General features: G+C 51.8%; 1 protein-coding gene across 1 annotated transcript in view; it reads left to right on the top strand.

Moving 5' to 3' along the window:
* The window catches only part of PLXND1 (plexin D1), an 86,887-nt gene that overhangs the window by 23,617 nt on the left and 42,432 nt on the right, over positions 1-20,838 (top strand). Inside the window, exons 3-13 of the mRNA XM_069811736.1 lie at positions 418-549; positions 2,355-2,455; positions 3,131-3,260; positions 4,604-4,778; positions 6,282-6,390; positions 7,356-7,458; positions 12,536-12,640; positions 15,009-15,098; positions 15,987-16,080; positions 18,531-18,694; positions 20,472-20,623. Of these exons, the coding sequence (XP_069667837.1) occupies positions 418-549; positions 2,355-2,455; positions 3,131-3,260; positions 4,604-4,778; positions 6,282-6,390; positions 7,356-7,458; positions 12,536-12,640; positions 15,009-15,098; positions 15,987-16,080; positions 18,531-18,694; positions 20,472-20,623 (1,355 nt within the window). The remainder of the gene's footprint in view (positions 1-417; positions 550-2,354; positions 2,456-3,130; positions 3,261-4,603; positions 4,779-6,281; positions 6,391-7,355; positions 7,459-12,535; positions 12,641-15,008; positions 15,099-15,986; positions 16,081-18,530; positions 18,695-20,471; positions 20,624-20,838) is intronic.

Genomic DNA, 20,838 nt, shown 5'->3' on the forward strand with positions numbered 1-20,838 from the left:
TGGTGCCACTTACGTTAGGGTAAGGCAAGAGTAACACTGCAATGGCCTGCTGGAAACAGCCTTGCAGCTGAGCCATGCAGTGGGTAGAACCTTAGATGAAAGTTTTCCAGGCAGCCTTTCAAACAGAGGGCTTTAAACAGAGGGACCAAGGGCTGCGAGGGTTGTTCATCACTGAGCAGGGCTCCTGGCCGTGGCCTGAGCTTTCTGGACCACTTAGTGCCTTCCCTGTGGCACAGAGCTGGCTTTTCAGTAAAGCTCTGTGTGTGCAGCCTGCAAAGTGTGTAGAGATTTACAGCACTTGAAAATGTGGAACACCATTAGATACCACTTTGATTCTTGTTTATAACAGAGGAAAAGTAATCTTCTCCCCGTAGTGTTTGAAAGATGGTCTCAGTGAGTGGCTTCTTCTCACTACAGATTAATCTGGACAGTACCATGAAGGTTATTAGCAGGAGATCCATTTCGGTGGCTTACGGAGAGCCTGTCCACCCCATCATGCAGTTCGACCCTTCTGATTCTACCTACCTCTATCTGATGACCTCCTATCAGGTGAGATCTTTAGTCTTCAGCAAAATAGTCCTTTGAACATCATGCATTTGAATTAGCGTTCAGCACTAAGCTGGGAGCAGGAAGGGACAATAAAATTTGCTTTAACTTTAATGGGCAGAGCCAAGAAGTTCAGAGCTTTGGCTGGGGTGTCAAAGGGCTTTCCGGAGGGGTACGTCTGCCTGTCCATTCTCCTGCATGGGGTGGGGGTCATGCTGAGCAGACTGGCTTGTTAGGCTTTCTTGTCTTTGTGGTGGCCAGGTAGAAAGGAGAGCAAAAGATACTGAAACCGATCCCACTTACATGAGTGCAGAAATAAGCAGAGGTTGTTCCTGTATAGAAACCTGAAAATTACAGTACACAGTCTTTAAGGACGCTTTTGGGAAATCCAACAGACAAAAAGTCTGCCTGTCAGAAATGATCCTTGGGGGAGATTTCTGCTCAGCCTGGCTGGCAGGAGGACTGGATGGTCGGAGGGATCTCTACGGAGACCAGGAATGCCGCAGCAGGTAGAAACATGCAGTCTCATCTCCGTCAAGTGAGCAGGGGAGGAAGATGAGAGCTGAGCGCTCCAGGCGCTGGTGGTTTGTCCTGAATTACATTTTAATCTGTCAAAACAGATGCACAACTACAAATGTTATATGTTGCATTTATATTTTCCAAGCCCTAATTCCCTGCAGATTGGTCATTATCATTTCACAGAACCCTCCTGGGATGCCTCTTTAGCTGATGTTTCGGACTGTCTCATCTCAGCTCCCAGGCTGGGCTGTGCACCTCATTCGGGCTTGATCAAACACCCAGTGCAGCACTTGTGATGCTCTCCTCTGTTTCTTTTCCAATAAACCAGATGAGTTGATTTTTCTTAGGTGGAATTAGCATCCTGGGAAGCTCCTCAGGAGCTCGACGGGGTTGGGGGGGGGGGGTGCTGCGCACTGCAGGGCTGCGGGTAGAGCGGGGGTCAGGCCAAGGAGCCCACAGTCAAAGGTGCACTTGCATGGTGGGAGCTCAGGGCTCTCAGCACCTCACGTTGTCAGTCCCTGCTGTACCGAACGACTCGGTTTTCCTTTACAAATGTTTAGAAGTCGAGGGAGGAAAAAGCAGAAACAAACACATGCCTTCCCTCCAACTGCTCCTGCTGAGCAAGTCCCCAGAGGTACTTTGATTTCTTTACAAATTAAAGTTTCCAGAGTGGTGTTGCTTTCTGGTCATTTTGTAAATAGCCAGATAGTGTTCAGCTCTGTCTAGAAAGGAGCTTTCTGCAGGTCTGAGAGAGCTTTTCACAGGGAGAGACAAGCTGTGAAACCATCTCCATCTGACACATCAGAAAGGTGTGGTGTCGCTCTCTGTAGCCTGACCATCACACTTCTATTGCCAAGGTGCCGGCTGAAAAGGAGCAGCTCAGCTCAGCTCAGTGCTGCTGTGCACCCCACGGGGCGACTACACTGGTGGCAGCAAGCCCTGTCCCTTGGGCGTCCTTACCTGCCCCGGCGTGCGTGGCCCCCAGGCTGGGACGAGCTCTGCTGGGGGCACTGGCAGGGCAGCGGGCAGCTGCCTGTGCTGGTCTGCGTGCGGGCTGGTTGTACAGAGACCACCCGCTTCTGAGCGGTGTGGAGTGGAGGACGATGGTGCCAGGGTCTGCTCCTTGTTGTCCGTTCTGTAAGGCTTGGTCCAGGCTGATGGGTAAAGTAGCCCAAGATGCTGGTGTCTCGTCACTAGCTACACGTGGCCATAGCAGCACATCCCAGTCCGGTTGAGTGTTTCTGTGATGTTGTAAAACATTTGGAAGCAGTTGTGCTGTTGTTGTGCAGATGACGCGGGTGAAGGTGGCTGCCTGCAACCAGTACTCGACATGCACGGAGTGCCTGGCTGCCGCTGATGCTTACTGCGGGTGGTGCACAATGGAGACCAGGTAGGACTGGTTGTGTCCTAGTGTGCTTTGGTGTGTCCTTTGGCCCTCGAGCCCAGGCAAGAATTTCTGATGCCTTTAGTATTTCCACACAGTCATACTACCATTAGTCTTTGTCCATTTCTTACGAAATATGTGCTTTTAAAAACAATTGCATCTGGTCTCAAATGGTTGGGGTGCTCTTCAGAGCCAGGATTTAACTGTAGCTGCTTTGTTATGCTGCAGTCAGCTGCCAGTGCAAAGAGTATCTTGCAGGCATCCAACCATGCGACTGAGAGAGCCAACACCCTCTTAAAGACTGTCTTTTGCCCTTGCAGTTATCATTTATGAGTAGGAAACAATCAACACTCAGAAAGGGATTTACAAAATTAGACTCTGTGTTTACAAATTGAAGAAGTTGGACAAAATGTCACCTCCTCTTCAGTTCTGGGTTCAGCCTGGCCTGCTCTGGCTTACCCTGAATCCTGGTGCCCCGTTGATGCTGGTGGGAGTAAGTGCTCTTATCATGGCAACCAGACACTTTAAATATAGCAGCAAAGCTTTAGGCTTAGCTGCATGGATGGAGGAAAAATATGTAGGCACAGGATTTTCTCAGGATATTCCCTCACAAGGAAGTAAACATTTTTATCACCTGTTTTAAAAATAATCAACCACAAATTGTTCCCCTGTTTGTTGCAGGTGTTCTCTGCAGCATGAGTGCACAAATTTCACAGGGGCCAACTTCTGGGCAAGTGCAAGTGAAGGAGTACAGCAGTGCCCTTCCATGACCATCTTGGAGCCTGAGATTAATATCGACAAAGAGAACCCGGTGCGTTTGATGTGAATACCAAATTAATCATGTGCAGTGTCCCATAGAGTCATTACCAGCTCTCAGGGGTGATAAATATCCATACTCCTCTAGCATAGCAGCACAGCTTCATGTGGCTTCGATATGGGTTGTGGGGACACTGAGCTCTGTTGTATGCTACAGAGTCAGGCCAAGGTTCTCAAAAGCGCCTGGAAGTGACATCCTGCGCCTCAGCACCCTGGAAGCCAGCAGGCTGTAGGTGAACAGGACTTCTAAAGCTGCTGCACTAAACATACTGGAGAGATTTGCAAAATTTTGAAATACAGAAGATCAGCTGCAGACAGCTAAATCAATTCATTTTCTGTTTTTGTATTGTTGCTATTTTTAACAATATTTAAATTTAATTTTAAATGTTTTCATCAAAATATTTTTCATTTAAAGACAGACCCTCTCCCAGTGGCAAAAGTCTCCCTGTGCCAAACTTCTCAACCAGCCCTAACATGGGGAAATCGCTCATAAACAGGCAGAGCCCAGACCAGAGCTGGAGAGAGGGATCCCACGGGACCCTAGCACCGGTCCGGCTCCACTTCTGCCATGCAGGAGCCGTGGGCTGGGGTCCCCAGGGAGTCACCCTGCTGACTGCAGGGGAAGCCAGCTGAGCACGTGGGCTGTGCGTTTTCCTGAGTGTCCCTTCTCAAAAGCATTCCCTTTCTGCAAAACTTCCCGTCCCTTCCCCTCGGAAGCTGACTGCAAAAAGAAACCCCTGCAGCCAGCGTGGCCCTTGTGTGCGGGTGGAGGATGCTGGCTTGCGGCCGGACCCCCGCAGCCCTCCCAGCAGGCTCCCGCCAGCTCAACACCTCCTGTCCCCGGTCCCTGCTGCGGACTCGTGGGTGCTGGGAGGCTCAGGCGCTCAGAAGCAGGGGTTAATTTTATTCTGCTCTTCCTCCTCCTCCTCCTCCCTCCCCAGAGCTTTGGGAGGCAGCGGGGTGGGAGCCAAGCCCAGGAGGATGCAAGAGCGGGACAGACAGGGCTTGTGCAGGCAGCGTGGGTCGAGGACAGCCGGGGCGGCTGGGGAGGGTTTAGCCTTTGCATCCTGCTTCCTCCGAGCGGTCGCCCAAGGAGGCCCTGGGCTGGGTTTTCATGCCAGCTGCAGTTGCTGGAGTTCGTGGTGACAGAGCTCTTACTGCTGAAACAAGGTTTTGTATGCAGATGGCTTTTCAAGTTCAAAGTGCATAAAATGAAAGAAAACGGCTATCTGCGGACTTGTTTTGGAGTCGCTAGCCTATGAAAAGCTTGTAAAACATGGACAAATTCTAATTATAATTTTCTGTGATAATAACTGATTTATTTTTTGTCCAATATAGGCCCTGATAATACAAATAAATGGGACTATCCCGAACCTGAATGGAACAAATATTTCATGTGACTATGGAAATAATATCCACACGGTAGCCAGAGTTGCTGGAGATTATGTAAACCAATTTATTTATTGCAGTTTACTTCCACGTGAGAAATATCCAGCGTTTCCAGATGACCAAGGTATGTAGAGGAAAACAAGCTCGGTTCATTCTAACCACTTTTGTGGACATAATTTTTCATAGGCTTTTTTCTTTTTTTCCAATTGTATGTGCAGATAATGCATACAGGGAAAAAAAAGACCCAAGCTGCTTCTGTTTTATATGGCATATGACTTTAAAGTGTAGGAGTTCCACCATCTTAACACAAATTGACAGTATCTCAGACCTATCAATTTTTGTTTTAAACATCAGAATTTAAAAGCCAGTTCATGTACTTATTTTATTAAGATTTATCTGGTTAGAGCTTCTGCTTTAGGTTTAGTAAGTACTAAAACAAAAACGTTTTAGCCCTGGGGAAATAATGTTGCTACTCATATTGATATTTTCAATTGCTTTTGTTTAATTTCCCTCCCGAACATGCGCTACCTTTCAGGAGAAGTTCTGGAAGAAGAGCAAGTGTGTACCTAAAGGCAGCTCAGAAACTCTTAATCCTGTTTATGCAATCAAAAGCCAGACTGAGGTCTTCAAGTATCCCCCTGTCAGATGGTACCAAACGGGATGCCCATCTTGAGGCTCCATGGAGCTGTGTTCCGGAGGTGACAAACACCTGCAGATCTGATTGAAGTCAGCCGAGCCTTGATGACCGAGCTGACCAGATCTGATACTGGCCATTTAGCGATGGAGACAGCCCCATTTTATAGTTCCTTCTGAGAAGTTCGATGCTTCATTCCAGACTTGAGTGCTGGTTAAATTTTCATCTTTCAAGCCTGGAGTGAATGCTCTATTGAAGATGGCTGACTTCAGTAGGAGAAGAATTAGCCAGTCCTTTTGAAAATCCCACTCTTCATAGGCAAGTTTATAAAGCTGCATTGTTTTTCTCCCTAGCTATCCGAAGAATGGGAGATCATTAACTGTTCTGTATTGTTGGTTACGGCAGTATCCAAATGAATTTCTGGAATCCAATGCACTGATTTATTGTACATATTCTGAAAGAGGCATTGTCTCTTGTCCCTGGTGCTTATATGGCAAAATTGCAAAGAAAAAATATTAAGCAATTTTTGGGGGAGGGGGAGTTAGTATAGCATGTTAAGTAGCCAAAAAAGGGATTTCCACTCTTCTCTGTGGGTTTGTTGTCATGGGGAAAGTGAGCGGGGTTTTAAAACATGATAACTAACATGTTTTAATTACCACATTTTTTTTTAAATATCATTTAGCACCAACTGTAAGCGAAGACAATAATTAACTCTGCTAATTAACACTTGCACAACAAGCTGGAATTTTCTGCTGAAAGTCGCAATGTTCTTTTCTGGTGAGGGTGATGTAAAGCATTGATTTAAGAGGGAAGAGCTGAAAGTCAGAGGGCAAAAGATGAATGGTCCAAGCTCTGAAATGCAGCTCGGAGGAAGCCCTGGAGAAAACAAATCAGATTTAGCCCCTGTTTTCCCAAGGGTCTGTCTTGTCTCCTAAGCGTGAGCGCGAGCAAGAGGCTCTTGCAACCCAATATTCTTTGGCTTGATTCTCTCAGACCACGTGGTCGTCGAAACTGCTCTCCGGGTCAACAGCAAAAACATTATCCGGGCCAATTTCACCATCTACGATTGCAAAAGAACTGGAAACATTTACCCGAAGAGAGCGTAAGTGGCCCTGGCCGCAGGCGGTGGCAGGGTGCGGGTGGCACTGCGCTGGCCGAGTGGCACCGGGGCGATGGAGGCAGATGGAGTGGATTGAGGCCGGGAGGGTGCACGCACGCAGCCGGACGAGGGTCCCCCTGCGTGGGGTTAATGGGGGAGCGCGGCTGCCCTGCCAGCGGGGCGGCTGGGAGCCTGGGCAGAATTTGGCAGGAGCACAGGGGCTGCGCTGCCAGGGATTTACAAAGGAGGGTCCTCGCAGCATCTCGAGCCATCTGGACATGGTGGGTTTTTTTTTAAACGTGAATAGTATTTTTATATAAAGCTTGTTCTGTTAACCCTTAGGCAGTGGAGCCGGCCTCCCCAGCGATCCCTGGGGGGGTCTGTGGGGCGGTGAGGGAGGGAGGGATGCATTCCCTCTGCTCTGTCGCCCCTTCCAGCCCCAGGTGGGAGCAGCCACGTTCCCTTCATTGACACGGTGGGCTGGAGGGGAAGGGTCTGCTGCCACCCACAGAAATTCATCCACCTTTCAGGAGCATTACACCGCATCCTGCCCGCCAGCAGTCCCACGCCCTGCGCAAACCATGGGGGAGAGCCTTCATCAGGCATGAGCGTGCCTGGCTCCCTGGAGAGACAGATGGGGGAAAAGGGTGTTTTGTGGGGAAAAGAGCATTTTTTGCTAAGCGGGGAGGGTGGCTCCCAATCTGCTGTGGTCTGGGGCCAGGCAGTGGCACCGCAGGCAGTGATGCCCCAGAGCTGCCCTCGGAGTGGCACAGGGGATGGTGGGCTCTGCCCGCATCCCCTGCCAGCTCCCAGGGAGAGGAGGAGAGGAAAACCCAGCACCTGCCGTGGGTTTTTCCAGGCACCATTAAAGAGTGAACACAATGCGTGAAGATTGATTGCACGGTTGAGGTTTGGCTCCCCTGAGCAGCCTGAAATCTGCTTCTCTCACCGCACCTTTGCCATTTCAGATGCACCAGCTGCCTCTCGACCAGGTGGAAGTGTCACTGGTGCCCCTCCACCTACACCTGCGTCTCCAACCACTCGCAGTGTGACGACGCGCTGCAGATGAAGGTAAGGCCCATCAGTCTTTGCTGCTTTGGGACACCTTCCTACATCGCGGTGCTGTTGCTGTTGTTTTCCTTCTTCTCCCGGGGATGGAGGCAGATGGCCTGGGTTTGGCAGTGCTGCCCCAGCGGGAGGGGCGCAGCTCGGAGGACGGTACTGCTCAGCGTCACTGACGTGCTGCCTGGCCTTGGGGAGTCTCTGCAGTTGGAAATGCAGTGATACGCATCTCGCTTCCAAAGGCTCAGCAGATGGAGAGCTGAAGGGCCGCCCTGGAGCGTTGGCTCTGCGTGCGTCGTGTTTGCGGCGCTCCCCGGCAGCGTGGGCAAGCATTGGGCTCAGGCCGGGCTCTGACCATCTCGCCTCCAGTTCCCCAGGCTGAGCCTTGCTTTACTGAGTGACCCTGGGGGGTCTTTAGGCATCGGTGTTCAGCACGGTCTCAGCCGCCCCTCCCAGCAGGCTCTGAGTCTCCTCCACCAGCGGCTGACACTTGCTAGCCATGGCTTGCCCAGGGCTGGAGTTGGGGCACCTTCCTCTGCTGGTGTCCAGGAGGGGGACGCGTGCAGGGCAGGTAGGCTGCAGCCATGCCATGCCTGGAGGCACGTGTATGTGAGGAGGCTGGCAGCCTGGCTAAAGCATTCGGCTGTCCCAGTGCCCTCAGCGGGCTTTGTCCCTTGGCTCTTCATCACCTCTCATGTCTGGAGCAATGCCACTACTTCTCTGCATCCTGGGACGCCTGGGTTTGAGTAATATAATAAACGTTGCAATACTTTACAATTCGCTTAGCTTTGACTAGGCTGTTGTGGTATGTTAATAATTTGCTGGAGCACCACTGGTGATGCTCGTCTAAAGGAGAAAATCGCCCCTTTCCAAATTATAGCTTTAATAACCCAGAGGCTCAGTGTGTTCCTGCTTCTGAAATTTAAATTGGAAGTTAATTTAAATAAAATTGCCTTTTTAGCAATCAATCTGCCGTAGATCCAAGCCAAGCTTTTACACTGTAAATTGAATATCCCTTTAGCACTGGTGCTCTGCTCTCATGTCAGCTCTTCCAGCGTTCCCCATGCTCGTTGCCAGCAGGAGTTTGGCCCCGTATCAGAAGTCCCACCCTCACCCCCCGGGCTGACCCCAGGGCTGGCCCTGGCATCCGCTCCCCTCCAGCCGGGAGGAGGTGGGCGGCTGCAAACGCCGGGGATGGGGATGGAGATGGGGCCACCACGTCACAGCTCCACGTGGTCATGTCTACTGTAAAACCCTGGGAAGTATTTCCCATCCCTGCCGGGTGGCAGCTGGGTGACAGCTCCCGGCAGCACAGGGCAGCGCTGGTCTGTCCTCCGGCTTGGGAAGCGTGTCTGGATCGGTTGTGCTTCCTTGTGCCTATCTGGGCTGCTTATACTGGGCAGTCTGAGGAAGCACCCTCCGCTTTTGTCAACTTCCCAGGTTTCAGAAAGTTATCTGGCATTTTCTCTTGCTGTCTGGATGGGTGCTGGGCGCTTGAAAACCACCACTGGATGGCTGCTCCTGGTGTGGGACCCATGCGCTGAGGCTGCGTGGTGGGGTGTCTGCCCCATGCCGGGACACGGGGAGCTGTGCCGGCGGTCTGGCGGTGTGCGGGGCTGCTGGGGCACGAGGCCTCGTGGCATGGAGGGCCCTGAGCCGTGGATGTTCGTGCTGCGCGTGGTCCCGGGCGCTGGGGCTTCCACTTGGGGCAGGGGCTCTGGGGCTGTCAGCCCTGCCAGTGGGTGACATCAGGGCTGTGGGGGCCGCTGGGGACCGCCACAGATTAGTCCTCGATCAATGTTTTTAGTTATGGCTGGTACGCATTGTTTCTTATTAAATCTAGAGGAAGAGCTTAGGCTGCGAGAGGACTTGTGAAGAAGGTCCCGTGTTATTGGATTGACTTTTTCCTTGACAAAGTGCCGCGTAGCCTGCAACTCAGCTGGCAGAGGCAAAAATTGCTTGAGATAATTTGTGTCCTTTGACTTAAGCGTAGCTGCTTCTTGAAAGGCAGGGTAAGAGCAGTTATTCAGCGGAGCAGGGAGCAGTGTGTTTTCCTAGCTCAGCCCAGGTGTCCCTCCCAGACTGTCTGGGGAGATGTTAGGGAGGATTTGAGAACCGCAGCTTGCCGAGTCCGGCTGCCCCATCATTCCCTGCCCCACAAGGCAGAACCTGGCCTTGTCCCCTCCCCTGCACGGAGCTCCTGGAGTGGGGACAAGCCATAAAACCGACGCTGTGGGGCTAAACCCCTGCTACAGTGTCCATGCCACTGGTGGGAGGGCGCGGGGCTTCTTGCATGGAGCCTCTTGGGGCCAGACCGAAATGATCCTTTGTAAAGCCAAACCTGAGGCTGTCGCCGTTGGTCGGTGATGCCTCCCACGGCACTGGACTCGCTGTGCGACCTGGTGTGCCAGCCGTTGGGTTTGGTGGATCTCCACGGCACGAGGCTGGGGGAAGTCCCGGGACGCGGGAACAAGCAGAGAGTAGTGTGATGGTGAGGTGGCATTGCCTGTGGTACTGCAAACAGGGAGCAGTCTGAGCCAGGGGTGGAGGGACCACAGCCACCTGGTCCCTCCGAGCTGGCAGGACGTCCCTGCCCTGTCTGAGCTCGCTCCTGCCCCTGTGCGTGGGCCAGCACCCAGCACTCGTGCGGCCACGTGCTGGAGGAACTGGCCCAGCCAAAATCAAACCCAACAGAGACATTGTTCTGCTCCTGAGTGCCAGTGCCGGTGTGAAGGGCGGACACAGGTACTGAGACAGCTGGACCTTGGCAGCCCGGCATCAGCTCTGCCTCCCTGGCCACGGGGACCGTGCAGGACAGCATGGCACAGGGTGCTCGCATATCATCATGGGGAAGAGCTGCTCTTCTACCCGGAGGGAGGAAATTAGGGTCATAGACATGCGTCTCAAGGACTCTCGCCTAGATGTTAAGGAGAGCTGCACCTGGTCTTCCCACTCTGCTCCCATCACCTCGAGCAGGTGGTGAGAGCCAGGGCAACCCTCTGGCAAGGATAACTGTGCCTATCCTTCCTTAAGGATAACTGTGCCTACCCTTGCTTTCTTGCCTCTGATTTCCTACTCCAGAGGTACAGTTGAGTTGGATGCTGCACCTGGTTTGGGCACACTTCTGTTTTATCTTTGTGCCTTTTTTAGCTCTTTCCACTGATATCAGTGAGCAGCCTGCAGGATGAGGTGCTCTGTAGCCCTGGAAACATGGTGCCTCATCTTATAGTCTGAGCTTTCAGTAAACAAACCATTGCTGGTGTGGCTGCACCTGAAAACTGGTCTGCTGGGAAGCCAGCATCATATTGGCTTCATCCGCAGCATTTTAAACATTCAGACCCTTTGCCCTGATCCAGACGTGAATGATATAATCAGCTGGAAAGCTCTATTTCTAGGCGCTGATGAACAGCAGGAGAAGGGGCTGCAAGACGACAAGTTAATCAGTCCTCTAAAGTGTATTTATCTAGCAAGCTATGCCAGCTGCTGTGACATGCAAGGACACACCAGGCCATAGGAGCTTTTGCATGAATTTTCAGTTGTAGCCCTGCTGGTTTTATTTTAACTCTTTTGATACTCCCAGAAGGGGCTTGGGACTGAAATTTGTTGTTTTACTTCTGTTATCATGTGTATCTCTGTTATTTAATCTCCTTGTTTAGGTGGCACCAACTGTGCTTGGTTAAGAATAGTGTCCTGACAGAAATGAAGCGTGTTTTGCAGAGTCAAACAGGCACTTCCAGATAGTCCCCTGACCCCAGTTAGGTCTGGGGAAGGCAAGAGAGAAACCTCATGCTCACTGAGTGTCCAGCACTAGGGATGTGTCCTGCTGGGCATCTCAGTGCTAGGAGGGCAGGCTCTACTGCTCGTCAGAGCAGCAGCAGCACTGTCATCAGCAGAGTCACAGTGGGGTAACCTTTAATGCAAGTGAGAAGGAAATCTTGCCTGCTGCAAATTATTCTGCATAATGGACCAAATATTTTGTTGTCTTTTACCCCAATGCCTCCATTGTCAAAGGCATTAATCTCGATATACCCTGGGGCAATGGAGAATCTGGCTTCATTTTTGCTGTAGTTTTGCAGTGTGATTTACATCTCATGAGAGAACAGGATGGGCTTGTCATACAGACTTGAATTCTGAGTCAGCTCCAGTATCTGAGCATCAATTTAAAGTGAGAACAAAAGTAGCGGGACAGATGACCTTTTAAAATCATTTTTCAGCTTCATTTAGGCCTTTCATTTCAGCTGTCCTACTGCTGCAGTCCCCTCGCTGAAGCCCCTATAGCTCATTATACCCTTTCCTTTGCGCGCACACACACAAATCCCTGCACGCTTCTGAAATGACACTGTGCAGGAGGGAGACCACTGGGAAGTGAAATCTCTGCAGGGGCTTGCAGAAATGTGCATTGCGATGTATGAGACATAGGCTTCCAGCTGGCAGGAGGGGGGTCGCACCGGCAGATTTGCCGTTGTAGGCTGCAGTGCCTCCTTTTTGTATCACTCCGGCCCCATCTTCTAACATTTAAGTGCATGTAATGAGGGAGCTGCCCATAGTGGCAGCTGAGGAGTGCATACGCATTTGCTTTTTATCTGGGAGTACATTTTTTTTCCAGCGCAGGAAGATCAAAGTGCAGGCTTGGCAGCCTCACTGTCCAGGGGCCGGGAGCTGCCGATGTCCCCGAGCTGGCGGAGGAGCCCAGCAGGAGCGAGAGGGGAATTCCTACTGTACTTCTCCCTTTGCCGGGCCGTGACTGCTGGCCCACGGCAGTGGCCGAGCCCTCCTGGAAACCCGGCCACCATGCTGTTGTTATCTGGCAGCTAGCAGAGGGGTGGATTTTAAGGCAGTGCCGTGCTGGGCTGGACTTAAAGCCTTCCTTGGGGGAGGAAGGCTCCACGTGGGATTACCGCTCTGTGTATCACAGTGCCATTTTGATATTTCACTTTCTGGGGTTACAGTGTGGTCTCACTTTATAGATGTAGTGAAATTAATCTTATCAGGGACCCTTATGTGTTCTTTGCCTCATCATTGAGGACACTCAGCATGAACCCAGCACAGCTAACCTCTTTTTTTTTTCTTGTTTTGTACCTAACAGAAGAAAATTGACTGTCCCCGAATTGTACCTGCCTCTTTGGATCCAATGCCCACGGGAGTATCTCGGGACATTATGATCTCACTGGCTAACACAACTTTCTCTAAGGTAAATGAGTTACTAGAGAGATTAGGAAGGTTCAGATGAGATTAGGCTGGTGTGCAGCAAGGTGGTCGGGACAGCCAAAGGGATTTTAAGTACTATCTGATTTCTGCCTCGGGAGCGGGTGATGGGGCCAGTCCTAGCTTGTGTTAGCAGCTGAAATTGCTGTATTAACAAAAGACGTTGGTGGAAAGCAGCCACCCCGATGGTGAGTGAGGTTGCATGGCAAAGCCGGAGGGAGATGCTGTTTGTATCCAAGCATTCTCCAGGGATCTCCTACAATTAGTGACAGGCTTTTTGCATTCGGTGGAAAAAGGAGGTTTATACACCTTGTAAAACAGTCACTAGAACAAAATGTTTGGGGGAAATAGAATTCCTGGTTTCCGTGTGGGTGTTCGCTCCACCACAGAGCATGCTGGTGTCGTGCTCTCCTAGCGCTGTGTGCCAGCCCAGCCCTGCTGCCCCACACTTAGGAATGAAGGACAAAGCCCCGAGCTGCGGGCAGAGAGCCCTGTGCTGGCTAAGCCACTGCTTGGAGCACAGCGTGGAAATGTGTTTTAACTTAACTTCTGGTCATCACTGCAGAGCTCTTTTTTTTTGTGAAGAAATCCTTTCTGTGACATTTTCTGGCATGCAAATTGTAATAGGGCGAAAAACAGGAGTGGACGTCAAATGGTGCCTTTGGAGATGCATTGCACGCCAGGAGGAACCAGAGGAATTTGGGGCACTGGGAAAGCGCTTGACTAAGCTCTGGTATTTGTAGAAAGCCGCCCTGTATCATTTTGGGTCAAGTTTTCAGCGGGGCCCATGGGACCTGATTCGCCATGCCCCTGTGGAGGATACCTGCATGCTGGACAGCCAGGCATCTCCTCTTTCTGCAGGGAAAGGAGAAGGTTGGAAATGCTGGTGGAGCTGCCTGGCTTGCTGTGCCGGGGGCAGCGGGGGTGCTGCCAGGCGCTGTGGAGGCACTACTTCCACCGGACCTCCTGCCCTTTGGCGTGGGGGCAGAAAGAAGCTCTCCCTGCCTGGCTGGGGCTGCCATTTCCTGCATGGTCCGGCCTCTGTAGAGGAGGATGTGCCCTCCGCAGTCAGCAAAAAAAGGCGAGAAGTCCGTCTTCCTCTGTGGATGCTGGAGGTGGCTGAAGAGGAAGCAATACCGCATGTAACCCAATAGGAAATGAAGTCAGCAGGAAAGGGGCCAAGGCACCGCCGCTCCTGGGGCGGCTGGAGAGGCTCTGGCAGTCCGGCTTCCTCCCACCACCATCTGCAAACTGTCCCGGGCCGCTGGGCGGGATTCCTTCCCCTTTCCTCTCTGCAGGAGCTCGCGAGCACTGCCGGAGCTCAGAGCATCGGAGACATGTGCCCCAACACCTTCGCTGCTGCGGGGGGACTGTCCGGGCGGTGGGCGAGAGGCGAGGGGCGGGGCCAGTGGGCAAAGCAGAGGCTGCCTGGGTGCAAACGAGGCACTGGAGAAGATTCCAGTTTCCCCGTCACGGCCGCGTGTGTGTTCGCTGAGCCAGCAGCTGTCTGCCAGGAGTCTTGGTGCTTTCTTTCATGTCTTTTATCAGATCTGTTGGTTTTCAAAGGGTAGTTAGACCTCAGTAGTGGTGGAGCATCAACCTGCTTGGAGATAGGATTTTTTCCTGCAGGATGGAGGCACAGCAGTAACTCGTGGCAGGATATCATCCTTGTGTTATCAGGAAAACAGCACACAAAATCTGCCTTTGAACGTACTCCCAGCTGGGTCCTCATTTGAATTAGAGATTTGCTCTGTGCAAAAGGTGGCTTTGAGCCCAAATCACTGACTGCTTTGGTCTGGTTTGGGCGAGGTGGCTTGGGACCATGTTGGCTCTCAGTCTGCATTGCAAGCATGATCTCTAAACACCCCTGGTCCAGAGGAACCCAGGTACCCAGCTCGCAGGGGTTACGAGAGCGTAGCCCAGCCAGGCATGTCTGCTGGTCTGCATGTGCCGTGGGTCAGACACGTCTCCTGGTCTGTGCATGCTGTGTCTCAGGCACGTCTCCTGGTCTGCACGTGCCACATGTCCCCGGCTTGAGAGCGGCTGCCCCACGGCTGGTCATGACACTTTACAGCAGCACACTGGGCAAGAGCAAGGGACAGAGCTTAGCTCCACATTCGATGCTCAGCCTGCAGCAGTTTTATTTATAGGTGTGTAACAGAGCTGGATTAATTAGGCACAGATCCCAGTCCCATTTACAGTATTGGGTTCTGATCTCCTATTTGACTTGAATGCAGTTCAGGTACTGATGGCAAAAACAGGGTGAGACTCTGTGCCCACCATATCAGTTGACTGAGACAGAGAACTGCACAAAACAGTTGTTGCAGCCCTTCTGCCCTTGTCTTCCCTCCCAGGAGACAGCTCTGGAGTGCCATTTTGGGACAGACAGGACGTTTGAAGCCCGGTGGGTGAACTCCTCCGCCGTGGAGTGCGTACACGTGCTGGTGAGTTGGGGGATGAGGCCGCCAGCCCCTGCTGCCCTCCGCAGCGTGGGGCAGGTCTGAGGGCAGGGAGGGTCTTGCTCCCCACCTCCCACCTGGCGGCTGGGATGTCACCTCCCCTCCTCCCTCCCTCCACATCCAGCTGAAAAAAGTGCAAACTGGGTTCACCCCTCCGGCAAGAGGCTCTTTGCTTGTGCTGATGCTGGAAGGGCATTCATGAGTTGCCAATGCTGCGTTGTTTGCTCTGTGGATATCTGCAGTGGCTCCAGCCCCTGCTCCGCTGGGGTTTGGGAAGGAGCTGCTTGTTTACCTTTTGAAATGGGAAGAGTTCAGTTCAGGCAAAAAATTTGGCCACCTTTCAGTGTTGCTATTTCTGTAGCTCTTATTCTGAACTAGGAATTGGCCTGAGAAAATGCTCAGACACTCACCGAAGAGCAGTGTGTGGTTGTTGGAGGGCAAACTGCACCTCTGAAATGCAGCAAATATTTGGGCTTCCACCAATGGGAATATTGTGAGTGGAAGCCGGAGAGGAGCACTTTCCCATCACATCACCTGCAAAACTCTCTATTGTAGCCCGGCACTGAAAATGTGCAGACTGGCCAGTCTGTTAGTTTTCCTGTCCGCTTCTACTAAAAATAGCAGCAAGCCAGGGCTCTGCTCTCACTGCGGTGCATGCTGTGCGCTGGTGCCCTGCGTTGGCACCTCAGCAAAACAATTAAAACAAGAAAACAGCTTCCCTCTCTTTCTCTCTGCTAAAGATGAGACCCTCCTGTACTGAGAAGCAGTGGTCAGAGAAGCCTTAAGAGGAATGTTAATCCCTGTAGTGTGTGTATGGAGCCTTGTATTTTACTAAATTTCCTAAGCTTTTGTTTATTTGTTTTTTGTGTGCAGCTCCACACATCAGAAAAAAGCCATCTCTTCCCAGTGAACCTTCAGCTGAAGGACAGACCAGACAGATTTATTGACAGTCCAGAGATGATGACAGGTCTGAGTTGAAAATATTTTTATTCTGCTCTCATCTGGTCAGCTTGAATGACTCTAAAATCCTGACAAAGTTTATGGGTTCAGGAGAGAGACCATGGCTCAGCCGGGCACAGCTCAGTTCTTTCTCTCAGGCAAACGCAAAAAACATATTTACCCAGAGTTGCACCCATGTGAACGTGTCCCCAGAAACCAGATGGACGCCTACGGACATTCCCTTTACACCCAGGGAGAGTCAAGCCCCGTCCGTGAGCTCAGGCAGCAGTTGAGGTCTCGCCTGCCAGCGATGCGTGGGACGGGGTGTGCTGGTGCTCTTGGTCACAGCAGAGATGTGGAGCGTCCCCAGGGTCAGGGAGGAGTTCCTCTCGGAGGAGATAAGGGATGGGGGAGGGCTCTGCCCTGGGCTCTCACAGGAGCGTGGCATCAAGGTTCAGCATGCTGTAAAAATTGAGTCTTTTTTTTTTCCTCCTGTGCTGAGAAAGAATAAAATGTGTAAACACATTTCACCCCTGGCCCGCTCTCTGTCTCTGGGAAGAACGCTCGGATTCCCAAAAAAGCCCTTGCTACATCAGCAGACTAAGGAAGGCGGGCAAAGAGTCAGATTGAGAGTGCACTCAGACAAGGCGTTTAGATAGGACGAGCCCAGCCAGTCGACCAACAGAGCCAGCGTTTGCACAACAGCCGCCTCTCCCTGCCCTGGCCAGAGACTCGATGTTGCACCTAGCTGTGTGCTCTTGTTGCAGGCAGCAGCTTTTGGGCTCTTTTCCCTCTCAGTAGTGTCAGCAATTGTAGTAGAAGGAACCGATTTACCCTAGATGTGAATGAGAACTAGATGCCTGAAGTAAGATTTTCTTTGGAGGATAGCTGTAATAGGTAGAGAGACATTAAAACCATCAGCCACTGACCCAGGATAAAAAGGTTTCCCCATAGTAAATCCCAGTGTATGAAAGAGGCTTATCTTGCAAAGCATTCCATGTTGGTGAAATAACCTTGTGAAATACCAGCATGGATAGGCATGAGATGTGACTTCCTTGCAGAAAGAAGAGGCTGTCCGTATTTTTGAGATACAGAGGTAACCCTGAGGAGAGGGGCAGGAGATCTGAGCTAAGACTAATTTGATGTGCAAGAGAAGACTCTTAGTTCTTGGCGTGGGTGGTGCTGGGAGCAGGAACGACAGCAGAAAGAGCATGGTGGCATCCCCCCTCCTGCACAGAGAAAGAGCTCGCTAACACAGACTGTGTTTGCATTGGTATGAATTTGCCAGAATATTTGGAGACGCTGTGGAACCATTAGACTGCTCTGGCTCCTCCTCACCTTGATCACATTGGTGCAAGTAAAATTAGAGAGGCTGACTGGCAAGCAGAGACAGAGGTCTGCCAGGCCAATTATAAATGTGTGCATCTTTTATACTGTCTTTAATGGAATTATTGTTATTAGTGTTTATTATTCCAATATTTATTAGCTTTTATTATAAACTGCATTTTGGTAGTCCACTGAAGGAATCCCAGCTCTCTGCTGTTGGGTGGAAAACCAACCAGTGTAACTCACCGAGTCGACTCAAGAGAAGGTGAAACAAGCTCATTTTCTTGTGGAGAATGGGAGACTCCCTCAGTGCTGATGACGTTTCATTAGCACAAGCACAGGCAGACCGTTGAAGGCTGAGGGATTCGTTAGTTGCTTATGAAGTGCCTTGAGATCCTCCCGTGAACAGAAGTGCAAAATGTGACTGTTTCTTTGTTTTATGTTCTCCTGCAAAGTCTCCTCTGGGGAAAAGGGTGTGAAAGCAACGTTTCCTGAGTGTTTCTGGCTGTTTATCTCAGCGGATACCCACACTCCAGCAGCAGAAGTCTTTAGGCTGGAGAGGAAATGTAACCTAGGGCACCAGCTAATGAAGAGGTGAAAGCGGTGTAGGAAAATGATGTGGAAGCTGAGCTGAGCAGATCTGAAGGGAGAAGTCAATGAAAGGGGCCCATGGTCACCAGGGGGAAGGAAAGGAACTGTAAACATTGTACTAAGCACTGTAACCATCCAATTTTTGTCAGAGTGTGGAAGCAATGTGATTGCTTTGCTAACAGGATGGAGCCAGCTTTGCCAGGCAGCTTCCCGTGTGGATGCTGAGAGTTGGAAACATGTAGTATAAATCGACAAAAGGTTCCGAGTTTGGGTGTTGTTTGTTTTTCAAGAGGAAGAAAAGGAAAAGAAAGTGCTAAATTACATTGCAGTGAGAACAAGCACCCAGTCCTTCTGGGAAATCTTCAGGATGGCAGCCAAGCGCTGCCTCATCTTGCTGTATGTGCAAGCTGCTCTGCTCATCCACTGGATTTCAGATGTTACTTGGATTAATATAGCAGGGGGTGGGGGGAGTAGGGGGGTGTTTGACTGCCTCAAGCTAAGCAAAGCTATGAAACTGTCAGGCCCAGGAGCTCACATTTTCTGTTGTCTCTGGTGGTTTAGTGGAGGTGTACAACTGTGCAACTGGGAGTGCTGACTGTTCTCAGTGCCTGGGGAGGGAGGACCTGGGGCACCGCTGCGTCTGGAGTGAGAGCAGCTCCAGCTGCAGGCTGCACAGCGAGCCCTCCCAGGTCTCAGACATCTGCCCAGCTCCAGAGATTAAGAAGGTAAGACCCCAACGCGCGTGTGGCATAGCAGGTGGTGTAGAGGGCTGATATCGGCTGCGCTGTCCCTGTCTGGGGGCAAAGGAGGAGCCATGCTTTGTCCCTGGCAAAGGACAGGGTCAAGACCAGTGCTGAATTATTCATTGATTTCCTATGCTGTTGAGTCACCTGATGCCAAGGACATCTTGCTAGTGACAAGATCCAATCTTCATCATGTTAGTGGGAAAAACAACAGCAGCACAATCAAAATGTCCCAGAGTTCCTGGGGTTGGTAAAAGCGAAAAAGATTATAGGGTCGACTGAAGGGTTCTTATCAGGAATAGCATTTAGTGGAGCATAGCTGAAGTGTGAACCTGAGCCCTATCTCCAGGTACATGTGTTCTGCAGTTCTGCTGAGATTAAGAGTGGCAGAAGGACCTTTTGGCATTATGCATTTTGAAATGGGTTTTATTTAAATTTTAGTTGAATGAATGTTTGTTGGGGGCATTTGGATCTGGGGTTCTGCTTGGAGGTATGGTAGGAGCCAACAAATTTGTCCCTGACAAGTAGCAAAGTAAGTATACAGAACAAATCTTAAAATGAGCTCCCTAGGAAAGGAGAAGCTGGAAAGGCAAAACAGCTAATGTGAACATCAAAATCGGCAAGGATATGGGAGTTCTGTTCTTAGGGAAGCACGTAGCAATGGCTGCTCAAAATCTGGGTACAGTAAAACTGCATGGAGGGACTGCAGGATCCCCATTGCCTGCCTCTTCCTTCTCATCACCATGGGAGAGGGGTGCTCCCCCGTGAGCCTGTCCCTCCCCAGCACACATCAAGTGTTACCAGCACCTCGCCAGAAAATAATGGAAGGAAACCACAGTTCAGGTCGCAGAGCGTCACAGGACTCTGTTGCTATTTCCTTAGCAAATAGTAGCCGGTAAATCCAAGTCCTCTGGAGTCACGCAAGCAAACAAGCCCTCGCAGAGCCCTCCTGGAGAGGGGGGCCAAAACAGCAGGCAAAGGAGGGTGCTGAGCCTGCTGGTGGGTCCTGACCCGCCCTAGCCGGCTTGGCCAGCTGGTGCCACCAGGCGCATTGTGCTGGCTTTGGGTGCCATTGCCTTTGCAAAGGGAAGAGAGCCATTCCTGAATTGGAGGGATTTGTCTTACTGGCTGAATAATGCAGTCACACTGCCTGGGGATGCCCCTCGCACGGTGGAACAGCATCACGCCCAGGACCCTGTCCCCTCGCAGCGGTGGGGTCAGCAGCTGCCAGGTGAAAAACCGGTGGCATAGGAGGTGGATGGGGAACAGCCTCGTCCTGCGCCCTGGCATGCCACAGTGCTGGTGTCTTGGCCACACTCCGTGCATCGGGACACTTTTTGTCTTGTTTTTGTCCTGAAAGGCCCCGCTGCATTTGGGACAGCCCTTAAAAACGTGATGGTAGGACTCTCTCTTCCCAGCACACTAGCATCCCTCCTCTGGGTTTCCAAGTCTGCGGGTTTGTCTCTGCCCCAACTCCGTTTGAAGCTGTGGTGTGGAAGGAGTGACATTTCACCTCAGATGTGTTTGCAGCTGGAGTAATCCTTGACCAAACCCCAGTAGCAAACCCAGCAGTAGCTTCTCATTTGCAAAGCTGCAGCAAGGGGAGCGTGGCGGTGGGCGTGCTGTGGGGGGGTGCAGGAACATGAGGAGCAATTCCGTCTTCTTCATGGGGGGCCAAGTGGGACATGGACACAGGCTCAGGGATGGAAGCAAGAAGCTTCCTGGTGGTTTTCCTCCGACTTTTCCCTTGGTGCTGCAGATCGAGCCACTGCGGGGGCCACTGGAGGGGGGCACCCTGCTGACCATCCGTGGGAGGAACCTGGGCCGCCGCTTCAGCGACGTCCTCGGCGCCGTCAGGATAGGCAGCGTGCAGTGCGTGCCGCTACCCGACAGATACGTCGTCTCCGAGGCGTGAGTGCTGGGGCAGTCGGGGAGGAGGTCCCAGTCCCCCTCACGTTCCCTGCCCGCGCTTGTTCCTCCCCATCACCGTCGCTCGCCTGGTTCCCCCGCCGGCCTCTGGCCGCCCGGCGCGCTGCACCCCCGGGTGGGAGCGGGGCAGTGACCTGTCCCAGGCGGGACGTGGGTGCCCTCCGCCATGCGCGGCGCCGCTGGTGCTGCCCGGACCA

This window comes from Haliaeetus albicilla, chromosome 24, assembly GCF_947461875.1.
Source record: "Haliaeetus albicilla chromosome 24, bHalAlb1.1, whole genome shotgun sequence".
Taxonomy (NCBI): domain Eukaryota; kingdom Metazoa; phylum Chordata; class Aves; order Accipitriformes; family Accipitridae; genus Haliaeetus; species Haliaeetus albicilla.